This window comes from Carcharhinus amblyrhynchos, chromosome 26 (genome assembly GCF_965287045.1).
Source record: "Carcharhinus amblyrhynchos chromosome 26, sCarAmb.v2.hapA, whole genome shotgun sequence".
Lineage (NCBI taxonomy): Eukaryota > Metazoa > Chordata > Chondrichthyes > Carcharhiniformes > Carcharhinidae > Carcharhinus > Carcharhinus amblyrhynchos.
Window position 1 is genome coordinate 32,584,437 of NC_137349.1, and position 15,782 is coordinate 32,600,218.

Sequence of the window (15,782 nt, forward strand, 5' to 3'; positions counted from 1 at the left end):
ATATTGTCCTGCTCTACTCCAACCTTGCACGTGGGCTTCAGCAGTAGATCCATGTCTTTCTTTACCTTTAGGCTTCACTATGTCAACTCAGTCCTGTCCAGTCTCCCAAATACTGCCCTTCAGAAACCTGCTCTGCTGACCACATTCCAACTTGTATGAAATGCCATTTGTCCATCTTGCTGACCTACATTAGCTCCTGGTTATGCAACACCAAGATTATTAGGGCTGACTTTTTTTTGCATGTTGAGGCATCATCACAAAGCCAGCCATTGAATCCCTACAGTGCAGAATGAGGCCATTCAGCTGCATTAACAACAATCCCACCCAGGCCCTATCCCTATAACCCCATGTCCTGCTGCTAATCCCTCTGGCACTACGGGGCAATTTACCATGGCCAATTCACCTAACCTGAATATCTTTGGACTGTGGGAGGAAACTGGAGCAGCCGGTGGACAATGTGCAAACTCCACACAGGTAGTGACCCAAGGCCAGGATTGAACTTGGGTCCCTGGAGCTGAGAGGCAGCAGTGCTAACCACTGTGCTGCCAAATGTAGGCCCTAGCTGACACAAGGCAACTAGAAGTTGAATCCACAATCGTTCGCGCGAGTAGCTGTGAGCTCTTGGTTTTCAAAAACGTGCATAGGTATGACACAAAACACAGAAGAGCTGGTGCAATTAATTTTTAATACAATATTAAATATTAACGTGAGATGCCAATTTTTATGTACATTCTATGGATGTCAAAGCCAATGTATTACTAAGGAAATTTCAAAAAGAATTTTACAAGTAAAAATAAATACTGCATTTTAGGACCAGTCACAAAAAACTCCACAGCCCAGATTCCATTTCTAAAAGATTTAAACATGTAAACTTCATCCAGTAGAATACTTTCACTGTCATCACAATCCTCAAAGAGTATAAAAGAGAGTTATCTGTCCAGCCGTCGGCATTTCTCAGTTGCCCCCGGTTAAGGCATTTACTATGACTATTCAAGATGCCGCAAAATGACTCTTCCTAACACTTCCTTCATGTTCAAACTCTTCTTTCTGCAGACTCAGTTAAAATATTGATACAAGCACAAACATCAACATGGTTACATTACTTGACTGCACTTTCAGCCCTTGTATAAATGCAGTTTCACTCATATCTCACAGTGCAGACTACAAAATATCTGCTCCAAAAAAAATGCACAGAACACAGAAGGGGGGGTAACTGAGACGTGCCAATACGTGCATTGAGCTCAACAAGATAGACTCCCCTTCAATTTGGCCCCTACTCTGCCACCTACGGAAGTTTGGTATCCAGATGCGCAAGTAGCATGCGCCAAAAATTTCCCAAAAAAGTCGCTACATTCAGCAATAGTGTTTTTTTTTGAAAAACTCTATTGTATTAAAGCCTGCATTATTGGATCTCCCCTTCACCACATTCATAAAGACAGATTAGTTAATTAATTAACAGACCCAAAATGGTTTCATACCCATTCCTTGTTTACTAGGATGTCAGAGAAGGCAAGATACATTAGCCCAGTGAAAGCTTGCAGTTAATGTTTTGCATCAGTGTACAAAGCACAACCTAGCAAGATCCCCCATGTTCCACCCACGTGTTAAACCTCGGACCAGCTATTTTGTAGAGTTATGTTTTGAAAAGCAGCCAGCAGCCAGAGAGCTTGAAGAGCCTGAGCGGATGATGTGGTCAGTAAGAAACTTTTGCAAACCTTGACTTTACACACCCCACCCAAATTACAGAAGAGTGAGAACAGAAAGGCAAGCGAGCGGAGTGATTCTCCCCAAGGCCTCACTGTTCTCAGCCAGTTAAAAGTGAGCCTCAACTAATCACTATTGCCTTTGATGGAAAAATCTGGAACATTCTTAAAAACAGGCTATTGACTGAGATGAGAAGCACTCATCTTGTGAGTTGGAAATGAGCTCGAGGGGAGCTTGATTAGGTACGACACTCTGATAGCAATGTCAACAAGAAAACTCAAGTCTATAACATCTTCCTTTCCCAATTTGGATAACAGCATAGAAGTAGCCACACAAAGGGATGACATCTTAGCGAGTGAAACAGAGGAAAAGGATTGCTTACTTATCCTAGGCATTGTACATACCTTGTCACACATCATTGGCTGTAGGCAAGTCAATATCCAATTTAGTTAAGTGTGGGGATAGAATTGTTCCTTCAAGTCTCTTCCACATGATTCCCATGACCTTTCATTGGCTCAATTATATAACCCGAGCTCCAAGATAGCCATACTCATTTCCATCACTTCAAACGTCCTATGATCCCCAACTACAACAGAAAGAAACCGTTACGGGGTTGGACAAAGCAATATTGTTTTCGATCCTGACACTGAGAATTCCTTCCCTCCTTTCTGGGTTTTGAGAAAAACGGGACAAGAGAAAATAACTTCACATCATGAGATGCTTCCGATAATCAAAATACATTAAAATGTTGAGGTACCCTTAAAAGGAAGATTAGGACGATTGTATGAGATCCACATAGAAAAGCCCATTCGTTAATCGACAGTAATGAATACTTGCGTTTTTAAAAGCAAAACATTTCAAAATCAAGACTTTGCATCAATATTATTGTTACCAGCTCTCATCAGAAACAGAAGTTGGATCACAAGTTTCCATTTCTAAAAGAGTGCAAGATTCTGGAATCATCTCAAATTTGAAAAGGCTAACTTTCCGCACTCCAGTGTGTGCAGAATTCTGTTTCGGGTCTTCAGGTTCCTCCTCAAGGCAAGTTTCACGGACACAGTCTTTGTTTTGTATGAGCTTGGTGCAGTTGCATGGAAGCTTGGTAACGGTTACTAGGTTAGGCTGGCGTTGGAGCTACTGGTCCCACTGTTGCGCTTCTGCAGCGATTTCACCGCACTCGGTACCTGAAGTCCTGTTTGCACAACAAAGCTACCGCACCAGACCTGAGGAAAAAGGGAAAAACATGGAGCTTCAGCAAGGTTAAACATTGTCGCAGGGTGCTTTGTAGGGTGAAGGGTGGAGTATTGAGGATAGCTGTGACAACCAAGCAGTAAGTACAGAACAAACGGTGGAAACAGTCAAAGTATGTTTTCTTTTGTATTATACATTATGCATCTCTTTTTCTCTCATGACGACGCTGGAGTGAGGCAACTTCTTGCGATTGTGCCCAGCCTACCTTCTAATTCTATGTTTTACTCTCGTTCTATGATTCTAAGACTTCATTCTAACTCATTTAAACTCTCCAACGATGATCTAATTCAATCTCTTACAGATTTGGTGATCTTTAGAACCCCGGAGACAATAAAGTGATCTTTCTCCACACCCGAGCTATGACTGTAACACTACATTCTGGACTCTCTCTTTTCCTTCTCCACAAACGGTATGCTTCGTCTGTATAGCCCGCAAGAAACAATCATCTTCACTGTATACGAATACATGTGACAATAATAAATTGACTCAAAAGTTTTGAGAGGCAGATAAATAAGTTTGGACAATTTCAGTGTACAAGGTGGAAATGGCAATCCAGCCGTTGAATTATGAAATTCTTTAAACTGATCCCAGGTTCGTTGAAGGGAAGGAAAAATTTAAGATGGTTCCTACTTCTCCAAAATGCTCCCTCAATACTTAGGTGAAAAAAATAGTTAGAAAGAAGGTTAACTTCTATGCTCCAGTGCAGCCTGCCAATGATGGAATTCCTATTCAACCAACCTTTCGCAATGAGAGCAATACTAGGTGGGATTTACACTGGGCTGAACTTCAGACCATTTAGTGGGTTAAACAGGAGAAAGTGTCTCACAGACCCTCTTATTGGCTCGCCATCACTCGTGCACTCTCATGCCTTTTTCTTATTTGCCTTTTCTCATTCCGCTGTACCCTTTTTTTGAATTAAATGAGAAATAGGGCACTCTTCTCATTAGCACTGATAGCACTGTGGGCTGTGAAATTGTGAAGAAGTCTTTGCAATTTGCTGGCAGCATTTGGTTGGGTTGAAGGGCGGCAAGTCGAGCTGCTGCTTTCTTTGTCAAGTTAAAACTAAAGGGAAAGTCTTGCAGTTAGGAATGTTGGTTCAAGCGATCAAGGGCAGGTTCAATTCCGGCCTTGGGTGACTGTGTGGAGTTTGCATATTCTTTGTGTCTGCGTAGGTTTCCTGTCACAGCCCAAAGGTTAGACAGATTAACCATGATAAATGCATGGGGTTATGGGGAAAGGGTGGGGCGTGGGCCTGGGTAGATCATAGAACCCTATGGTGCAGAAAGAGGCCCTTTGGCCCATCGAGTCTGCCCCGAACACAATCCCACCCAGGCCCTACCTCCATATCCCTACATATTGTACCCACTAATCCCTCTAACCTACGCATCCCTGGATACTAAGAGGCAATTTCTTAGCATGGCCAATCAACCTAACTCGCACATCTTTGGACTGTGGGAGGAAACCGGAGTACCCGGAGGAAACCCACGCAGACACGAGGAGAATGTGCAAACGCCACACAGACATTGACCTGAGCCGAGAATTGAACACAGGACCCTGGAGCTGTGAAGCAGCAGTGCTAACCACTGTGCTACTTTGCCGCCCTAATGTAAGATGCTCTTTAGAAGTCAGTGCAGACTTAATGGCTTGAATGGTCTCCTTCTGCACTGTAGGAATTCTATGGTTCTAATAATACCAAGGCCATTACTGACTAGACAAAGGTAATGGAAGCAAAGTTATAAACTTTCTGGAATATTCCTTGGGTTACTAAGCCTGGTCAAATAAAAACTTTTGTTTATTGTTGCTAAAGATTTTCTTCTCCTTTGTAATGACCTTTTCCCTATTTTTAAAAAAATCTAGTTTTGACTTTAATACTTCTGGGAGAAATTCAAACCTTTTATGTTTTGAAAAAGTTATTTTGAGAAAATTTTGACATATTTTCAACAAATTCATAAGCCAAGTTGGTCTCTTTGCAAAATTGATACTTATGTATACACCAAATTAAATCTACAATGTATAGCTTGCTGAGGAAACACCGTGCCATTAAAATGTTTTAAACTGAAATGTTGACACTGCTTAAGCAATTATAGTTTTAAATATGGTTGAGGTTCATTACAATAGGATGCACCTGAAGAGAGAAGTTCACTTCAAAATGGATATTTGTAGTTTGCAGATGCAGTGGTTAGCAAACCGAATAATGCTGAGAAGTGCATTTATTAAAAAATATTGCGTTTGTTCACTTTGGTAAAAATAACCCTCCACATTTTTGAACATTGTAGTATCCATATCTCTTTCTGACCAGTGCCAAATAGGAAGGAATGGTCAACATTAAAGAAATGCCTTAATTATGAATGGTGGCTTTTGCCAGCATAGTGGTTGGCACAGCTACCTCGCAGCACGAGGGTTCGACTCCCAGCTTGGGTCACTGCCTGTGTGGAGTCTGCATGTTCTCCCTGTGTCTGCGTGGGTATCCTCTGGATAAGTTTCAGTTTCTTCCACAGTCTGAAAGACGTGCAGGTTAGGTGTACTGACAACACTAAATTCTCCCTTAGTGTACCCGAACAGACGCTGGAGTGTGGCAATTAGAGGATTTTCACAGCAACTTCATTGCAGTGTTAATGTAGGCCTACTTGTAACACTAATAAATAAACTTTAAACCTGTGTTTTACATTTTGCTGATGGGTCTGGATGTCAGTAAGACTGGTGGGAAGGGTTGGTTTTGTATCCAGTGAAACGCAATAGCTGGGTCCACTTTCCTTCTGGGAATGATTCTGCCCTATTCATGATGATGTGGGAGCATGCCTTTAAAGGGATAGCAGCATGTCATCATGAGAAGGGAAGTGTGTCACGTGATCCAGTCTCAGTTTCACTCTAGCCTGTGAGCAGAGTAAATGGCACACAGCTCTGCTGCTGTCTTCAAGTTTTCCATCCATGTGCATATGTTCTTACGTGCCTAGTCTAAATAAATAAACCCACAGTGCATTTATTATTCCGAGTTTATTATTGCTGGCCTTCATAGCGAGGGGGATTGAATATAAAAGTCGGGAGGTCTTGCTGCAGCTGTATAGGGCACTGGTGAGGCCGCAGCTGGAGTACTGTGTGCAGTTTTGGTCGCCGCACTTACGCAAGGATATTTTGGCCTTGGAGGGAGTGCAGAGGAGGTTTACTAGGCTGATACCGGAGTTGAGGAGGTTGAACTATGAGGAGAGGCTGAATAAACTAGGCTTGTACTCGTTAGAGTTTAGAAGAATGAGGGGAGATCTCATTGAGACATATAAGGTGATGAATGGGATGGATAGGATAGAGGTGGAGAGACTCTTCCTGCTCAGAAAGGACAGTAGGACTAGAGGGCACAGCCTCAAGATAAAGGGGGGGGGGGGGGGGGGCGCGGTTTAGAACGGAGTTGAGGAGGAACTTCTTCACTCAAAGGGTGGTGAATCTCTGGAATTCTCTGCCCGTTGAAGTGGTGGAGGCTGCCTCGCTAAATATATTTAAGACGTGGGTTGATAGGTTTTTGATAGGCAAGGGGATTAAGGGTTACGGGGAGAGGGCAGGAATGTGGAACTGAGCCACGACAGATCAGCCATGATCTTATTGAATGGCGGGGCAGGCTTGAGGGGCTAGATGGCCTACTCCTGCTCCTATTTCTTATGTTATGTTCCCTTATGATTGGTAACTTTATATCATTATAAAAACACAACACCCCAGCAAATAGCAGACTCAGTCATGGGTTCCAATCAATGTTTCCTTTAAATAAAAAATTTGCGTGGCCAATTTTTACAGTGTGCAGATCCCTTTAAATTCTTTTGCATGGCCATGATATTGAGATGGAACAAGGACTGCAGAGTAATTTCCAGACTACTTTCTGGCTAAACACGTGACAGCATAGTGGGAACATTGTGCTAAGTTTTGCGTCCAAATGTGAACAGAGTTTCTCCAAGTGTCAGACAGGGACTCCCAACAGTTCAATCTGCGTGAAAGTCAAATTTCACTGTTCACAAGAGTGAACATCAGCAGGTTTGTAGAGAAAAAACTTACTACTCAAACCTTCCCCCATCACTCTTCCAAGAATCTAATTAATGATGATTAGTACTAATGCATTAAGTTGGCAACAAGTATTATAGCCCTATAACTTGTACAATGCGTATTATAATTCTATAACTTGTATAATGTTTGTGCATTATAGGGGTGTGTTATGCTGGAAAGAGGTATGCAATAAGCAAGCTCTGAGCTCAGCAAATCTGAAAGCATCTGATCACACAGGAAGTACACACAGCAATGAGCCAGTAATGTGTTAATATACTTGGTCACCTTTCCATTTTAACTCAATCAATGTTTGTCGGCAGCATGCAGATCGAAGACACGCTACTCACCATGAAGGCAGGAAGAACCGGTTGTGTGAACTTTGTCCTGAATGAATGAATCAGCTGCTTAGTTTTGGCATTGTAGAATGACAGGTGACCTAAAACAACAAGGAAAAGTTTGACTAATTGCCTCCGTTAAAATGACCATCTTTCCCAACTTTGGAATTCAAACTGCACCTGATCGCAGTCCTGTAGAGAGAGAATAGAGCCAACATCTCAAGTCAGGATGGTCATTTGGCAGAGCTGAAGACAAGGAAAACTGGACAAGCTTTATACTGTGGGGTGGGGGGGAGCTGTAATCGATAAGAATGACATAGACAAATAGGCAAAGGGAATGTAAATGACGATATAGTAGGAATTGTTTGACACAAGATGGAAAGCTAGATTTTCGAAGTGGAAAACATTTACAGTCTGTCTGCAAGCATGACCCAGGCCTTTCTGTCGCTTGCCATTTCAACACATCATCCTACTCTCCTGTCCACATGTCCATCCTTGGCCTTTTGCAATGTAGTGAAAAGTCTGACAACACCAGGTTTTAGTCCAACCGATTTATTTGATAATAGACTCACAAGCTTTCGAGGTTTCCCTCTTCGTCAGGTGAATGGAGAGTTCTGGCCTCAGACAGGGCATATAAAGCACAGACAGTTTAGAGATTACTGATTAGAATGCGAATCCTTACACCTAACCTGCTGTTCAAGACCTAAAGTGGCCGACAATGTGTGTGGAAGGAGCACTGATCACAGGTTACAGAGATGTGTATTGTCTCCAGAGAGATCCGCAGTGCAACAACCTAAGAGGAAGGAATCCAATTGGACTCCTCCGGAAGGCCGCTGCCCTCGACTGGACTTGTATACCCAAACCATCAGGAAGTGCGTTAACACCAGATTCATCAGCCGCACTCACAAGACAGGCCCGAACATCACCCAAGCACAACGCAACGCCATCCACGCTCTCAAGACAAACCGCAACATTGTCATCAAACCAGCAAAGGAGGGGCCATTGTCATACTGAACAGAACGGATTACTGTAAAGAAGTGTACCGACAACTAAACAATGAGGAACACTACAGACAGTTACCCGCAGATCCGACCAAAGAACACACTCGTCAACTCAACACTCTGATCGAGACCTTTGATCCGGACCTTCAGAGCACCCTCCGTGCTCTCATTCCACGTACTCCCCGCATTGGAGATCTCTACTGCCTCCCAAAGATACACAAGGAAAACACACCTGGCCGTCCCATCGTATCGGGCAATGGGACTCTGTGTGAGAACCTCTCCGGCTACGTCGAGGGCATCCTGAAACCCATTGTACAAAGAACCCCCAGCTTTTGTCGCGACACTACGGACTTCCTACTGAAACTCAGCACACATGGAGCAGTTGAACCAGGGACACTCCTCGTCACAATGGATGTCTCGGCGCTCTACACCAACATCCCCCACAACGATGGCATTGCTGCAACTGCCTCAGTACTCAATGCTGACAACTGCCAGTTTCCAGATGCAATTTTACAACTCATCCGCTTTATCCTGGACCACAATGTCTTCACCTTCAACAACCAGTTTTTCATCCAGACACACGGAACAGCCATGGGGACCAAATTTGCACCTCAATATGCCAACATCTTCATGCACAGGTTTGAACAAGACTTCTTCACTGCACAGAATCTTCAACCAATGCTATACACTAGATACATCGATGACATTTTCTTCCTTTGGCCTCATGGTGAAGAATCACTGAAACTACTATATGATGATATCAACAAATTCCACCCCACCATCAGACTCACCATGGACTATTCCCCAGAATCAGCTGCATTCTTGGACACACGCATCTCCATTAAGGACGGTCACCTCAGCACCTCACTGTACCGCAAGCCCACAGACAATCTCACAATGCTCCACTTCTCCAGTTTCCACCCTAAACATGTTAAAGAATCCATTCCCTATGGACAAGCCCTCCGTATACACAGGATTTGCTCAGATGAGGAGGATCGTGACAGACACCTCCAGACCCTGAAAGATGCCCTCATAAGAGCAGGATATGGTGCTCGACTCATAGATCGACAGTTCCGATGCGCCACAGTGAAAAACAGCACCGATCTCCTCAGAAGGCAAACACGGGACACAGTGGACAGAGTACCCTTCGTTGTCCAGTACTTCCCCGGAGCGGAGAAGCTACGACATCTTCTCCGGAGTCTTCAACATATCATTGATGAAGACGAACACCTCGCCAGGGCTATCCACACACCCCCACTTCTTGCCTTCAACCACACAACCTCAAACAGACCATTGTTCGCAGCAAACTACCCAGTCTTCAGGAGAACAGTGACTACAATTCCACACAACCCTGCCACAGCAACCTTTGCAAGACATGCCGGATCATCGACATGGATACCATCATCACACGTGAGAATACCATCCACCAGGTACATGGTAAATACTCTTGCAACTCGGCCAACATTGTCTACCTGATACGTTGCAAGAAAGGATGTCCCGAAGCATGGTACATTGGGGAGACCGTGCAGACGCTACGACAACGGATGAATGAACATCGCTCGACAGTCACCAGGCAAGACTGTTCCCTTCCTGTTGGCGAACACTTCAGTGGTCACGGGCATTCAGCCTCTGACCTTCGGGTAAGCATTCTCCAAGGCGGCCTTCACGACACACGACAGCGCAGAGTCGCTGAACAGAGACTGATAGCCAAGTTCCGCACACATGAGGACGGTCTCAACAGGGATCTTGGGTTCATGTCGCACTATCTGTAACCCCCGTGACTTGCCTGGGTTTGCAAAACCTCACTTACTGTACTGTCTGGAGACAATACACATCTCTGTAACCTGTGATCAGTGCTCCTTCCACTCATTGTCAGCCACTTCAGGTCTTGAACAGCAGGTTAGGTGTAAGGATTCGCATTCTAATCAGTAATTTCTAAACTGTCTGTGCTTTATATGCTCTGTCTGAGTCCAGAACTCTCCATTCACCTGATGAAGAGGGAAACCTCGAAAGCTTGTGAGTTTATTATCAAATAAATCGGTTGGACTAAAACCTGGTGTTGTCAGACTTTTTATTGTGTTTACGCCAGTCCAACGCCGGCATACCCACATCATGACTTTTGCAATGTTCCAGTGAAGCTCACCGCAAACTGGAGGAACAGCACCTCATAGAATCCCTACCGTGTGGAAGGAGACCATTCGGCCCATCGAGTCTGCACTGACCACAATTCCACCCAGACCTTATCCCTGTAACCCCACATATTTACTCTTCTAATCCCCTGACACTGGGGTCAATTTAGCATGGCCAATCAACCTAACCCGCACAACTCTGGTGTGCGAGGAAACCCATGCAGACACGGGGAGAATGTGCAAAAACTCCACACAGGCAGTGACCCAAGGCCAGAATTGAACCCAGGTCCGTGGCACTGTGAGGCAGCAGTGCCAACCACTGTACCACCCTCATCTTCTGACTGGGCACATTACAACCTTCCAGATTGAATACTACGTTCAACAGTTTCAGTGCATGAACTCTTCCCTCCAAGTCACTCCATTTATTTATTTTATTCATCCATTTTTGTTATTTTTTTTTATTTCTCCACTTCTAAGATCTTGATTTCCATTTGTTTTAAACCCTCACCTCCCCACTTTGGCCAATTGCCACATTCCTACATTCTGTACCTTTGTTCTGCCATTTACACTAGCACCTTTCTCAGTTTTTATCAATCACCATTCCCTTTGTCTACGTCATTCCTATAAATGACAGCTCCTCACCCCGTCCCCTCACACTATAAATCTTGTCCAATTTTCCTTGTCTTCAGCTCTGATGAAAGATCATCCAGACTCAAAGCATTTGCTCTGCTCGGGTATTGTCAGACCCGCTGAGATTTTCCCTTTTTGTTTCAGATTCCAGCATCTGCAGTATTTTGCTTTTTGTTCATCTCACTCCCTTTGATATGATCACTGAGAAATGTAGAGGAACGGGATATAATAATCATTAGTGTTGTACCTCAGATAGCCCTCCACAATGACCTGCTCAACCCATTCACTGTCAGTCTTCTATTCCGTGTGGTGCCCCACACAGTGCACCATTTTTGAACAAAACCTGTCAGCAGATACCTTCTGGACCAAGGAATGGGAGACATGGGAAGTCATTAACAAGTTCCTTGTGATGATGTGGAGATGCTGGCATTGGATTAGGGTAGGCATAGTAAATAGTTTCACAACACTAGCTGTCCTAAATTTTGTGCGCTCACCTGAGGAAGGAGCAGAACTCTGAAAGTTTTGTTACCAAATAAACCTGTTGGATTTTAACCTGGTGTTATGAAACTACTTAAAGTTCCTTATGACAAACCCTATGTAGCAAATGGCTTCAAACTACCACTGCAAGATTGGTGATAAGAAGCGGAGGTGGATTCCCCCACTATGAGAACTAACACCTAACCACTCAGAGTACCTCTTCAGCAACGTTTAGTGGTTAAATCAAAATAACTCCCTGACACGCTCTCTAAAGTCAACAAGTAACAATTTATCTAACTAACAGTGAGCAAGTTAACTAAATTATTAACAAACTGAATAAAACACGATTCTAACGGAATGCTGTTCAGAAAAATGCAATTCCCACTTATTAACAAAGAAAATAGAATTTTAGTCACTAAATTACAACCAGGTTTTGTGTCTTCTGAAATATTCTGGGCCTTTTCTGTTGATTCTTCTTTCTTCTTTGTTATCTAGCTGAGGCTTTCAGCTAAAGGCTATGAGCTGTGGCAGGTGGCAGTTACTATCTGCTTTTGTCCCACTGCCCTCTTCTTTAATACCTGTGATGACATCAATATCCTCCACAATATGATTGGTCCTAGATTGCTAAACTGTCAAATTTAAATTTAATAGGTTCTTGGTACCTAAGTGCCTAATTTAAATTGACTGGTCGAATAAAAGAAAAAAGAAACCCCGAAAGCCTGTTGCCTTGGTAACCCTGCTGCTTGGCCTTCTAATGCAGATGTTTCATTTTGGGTACTCTATATTACTTGCATCTTTCTAAAACTTCCTAAGCGCAAAAAAAAGCACCATCTTCTTAAAGGGACTGTGCAATGATTTTTCCCTAGAATTTTACAAACACTAATCTAGAATTAATCCACTCAACTCCGCACCAGTGGCTCTTGCTAAACAGATTCAGGGCAGGCCAAGTTATTGTGAAGTCACCCTCCACCGCTCAGTATAAACCCCTAAGGAACTTGTGCAGACACATACAACACTGCATATTACTGAGGAGCGTCACCTCCACAGGCTAATCAACTTAAACTCTGCAAAAGGGGCAGCTGTCACTTGGCTTTGGGGATTTACATTTGCTAAACTAAATAAAATCATTCCATGGTTTTTCAATCCCACTTTGCAAAGCACCAGCCTTGCCTTCCTGCAACCCCCCCCATCCCCCATCTGACCTCTTAATGTGACTAAAACAGCCACAAAACTGCATCTCAGTGTTGCTAACCACATTACTCATTTACTGTGCTGATCAAAAGGCACAGACTGCTCTAACACACGGCTACGCTATCTAAAATGTCATCTACATCAGCAAGTGTTTGCCTTTCCACACACCATGGCCAGCCTCAGCTGCATTGCTGCCACACTATAAAGTGCCACCTAACTGAAAGTAGCCAACGCATTTCAGTCACAGCCATGTTATGGAGCTGAAGTTTCGATTACCAGTAAGTACTTTCATCATTGGCCTTCCAGTTAGTTAAAAAAAACACACACAGCTCCTGGAGTTCTTAATGCATCAATGTCTAACTTACACGTCTTATCCAAGGGTCAACTAAATGTCAATCAGCTAAGAACGTATTCAAAATGGAACACTAGAGAGGGAGATTCACTCCCAATCACAGGGAGGAGATAAAAACTACTCTCCTAGTCATTCACATCACAAAAATGTTGAAAGGTTTTCATTTCTACAGTAACTAAATATGGCCAGAGTACATCACAAAGCACATCACCTGTGAATAGTTAGTTTTCATGTGCATTTATTATAAAAACAATGTTCACATAACAATGTTCCTAATCTGTGACAGATTTTTGATATGATGGCTGGCCAATGGAGAGCTTTTGGCTATGGAGTGGATTGGCGGCACAGTGGTTAGCACTGCTGCCTCACAGCACCAGGGACCTGGGTTCGATTCCCGGCTTGAGTCCCTGTCTGCCCATTCTCCCCGTGTCTGCGTGGATTTCTTACAGGAGCTCCGGTTTCCCTCCACAATCCAAAGATGTGCAGGTTAGGTGAACTGGTGATGATAAGTTCACCCTTAGTGCACCCAAACAGGCGCAGGAGTGTGGGATTTTCACAGTAACTTTATTAATGAAAGCCTACTTGTGACACTACTAAATAAACTTTAAAATTTTTTGCTATAAAATTCCAACTCTTTAAGTGGAGTCAAAGGATACTTTACTTTCACTTTAACAAGCCAAGCAAGGACAACATCTAGAGTCAAAACCAACACATTGCTGGGATCATGCTCTTCTGATTCATTCAGGCAGGCAGTTCTTTTGGAGAATGGGCCTATATTGTGGGGCAGCATGGTGGCACAGTAGTTAGCACTGCTGCCTCACAATGCAATGGACCTGGATTTGATTCCTGGCTTGGGTCACTATGTGTGGAATCTGCATGGTCTCCCTGTATCTGCATGGGTTTCCTCCAGGTGCTCCGGTTTCCTCCCACAGTCTGAAAGACATGCTGGTTAGGTGCATTGGCCATGCTAAATTCTCCCTCAGTGTACCCAAACAGGTGCCAGAGTGTGGCAACTAGGGAATTTTCATAGTAACTTCATTGCTGAGTTAATGTAAACTTACTTGTGACACTCATAATTAAACTTTATTGTCTTACGTAGCCTAAGTTAGCATTAAGTGGCAATCATGCTCAGATGCCATACGAGTGGTGTGGGAAATGGAGAAAGATATTAAGGCTTAGCAGTAGAGTGGTGCTCTCTGAGATTAGGTTTAGGTATTGGCTGGGCTATAGGACCTCTTTCTGCACTGTAGGGTTCTATGATTCTAAGAAAATAGCTCACACATTTCCAGGTGAGAGGCTGAAGCCAACAGGAATACAGTGCAAAAGCAGTTCCAAGGCGCCAAAAAAAAAAGTGGGCGGCGCAGTAGCACAGTGGTTAACACTGCTGCTTCACAGCTCCAGGGTCCTGGGTTCGATTCCGGCTCGGGTCACTGTCTGTGTGGAGTTTGCACGTTCTCCTCATGCTGCGCGGGTTTCCTCCGGGTACTCCGGTTTCCTCCCACAGTCCAAAGATGTGCGGGTTAGGTTGATTGGCCGTGCTAAGAAATTGCCCCTTAGTGTCCAGGGATGTGTAGGTTAGAGGGATTAGTGGGTACAATATGTAGGGATATGGGGGTAGAGCCTGGGTGGGATTGTGTTCGGTGCAGACTCGATGGGCTGAAGGGCCTCTTTCTGCACTGTAAGGTTCTATGATTCTATAATTGCCTAGCTGTGCTAACATTAAAGCTGTCACAGGTTTCTGAATTGGAAATAGTTGTATTTCTCAGCATTGAACTTCCAACTTGATGAGTACACAAAAACAAATTGACCACAAACCATCTCGCACTGGCTAGAAAACAATGGGATCAATCTTGTGCCCAACAAAGCCTAGATTTGTTGGCAAAATGAAGCCGATCTTGGATTTAAAATCAATGCCCAAATCAGAAAAGATTCATGCTACCAAACAATTTGTGCCAACAGTAGAAGTAGCAATGAGCTAGTATTCAAATCCGAGATGGTTGCCTTATGTCTTGTTTGGGACTAGCTACATTTTCCACAATGGTTCGCTTCCTTTAATACGGAGGAATTTGCAAGCTCCCTGCACACAGCATGTTCCAGCAGTATCACTACAACACGGACAGCTCCAGATATAATGGGTTCGATCACTCAGGGCTGGCAGGGAGAGCTAGGATGTTAATGCTCAGGAGATAAGAGACTGGCTTTAATCCTTCCTGAACATTTCATCTAAGTCACCAGGGACAAGTCATTCGCTTCACAGCACTTAAAACAATTAATAAATGAAACAGCGCAAGAGGCAGTCTCGGTTTGCCTTAGATCTAGCAAAACAAAACCAGACCTTCAACTCAGCCCTAATTAATGGGACCAAGTTCTGTGAACTCTTCACATGAAGAAAGATTTTCCATTCAGCAGGATTATGCTCTAATACTCAGGAAATGACGTTTCTGATAATGAATACTTGCCGAGTGCTTATTAGACTGGAATCTAATCCAGAGAGAGATTAGCCTTAAAGTACTGTAAGTACAATTTATTTATGGGTTGAATCTTTAAACTTTTTTTTTGAAACCAAATTTAATGCCTTTCAGTGTATTTGTCTTCTCCAAATTATTGCCTGAAGCTAATCTATAAACATGATTGATTCAAGTCACTGCGTTGCGAGACTCACTTGACAGAAATAGCAGTCTTTACAATG

General features: G+C 43.5%; 1 protein-coding gene across 2 annotated transcripts in view; it reads right to left on the reverse strand.

Moving 5' to 3' along the window:
* Positions 1–533: 533 nt before the first annotated feature.
* The window catches only part of fsd1 (fibronectin type III and SPRY domain containing 1), a 63,900-nt gene continuing 48,651 nt past the window's right edge, over positions 534–15,782 (reverse strand). For both annotated transcript variants that reach the window (XM_080212656.1, XM_080212654.1), the window contains 2 exons: positions 7,326–7,414; positions 534–2,927 (listed from right to left, as the gene is read on the reverse strand). In XM_080212656.1, coding sequence (XP_080068782.1) covers positions 2,817–2,927; positions 7,326–7,414 — 200 coding nt within the window. In that variant the 3' untranslated portion in view covers positions 534–2,816. The remainder of the gene's footprint in view (positions 2,928–7,325; positions 7,415–15,782) is intronic.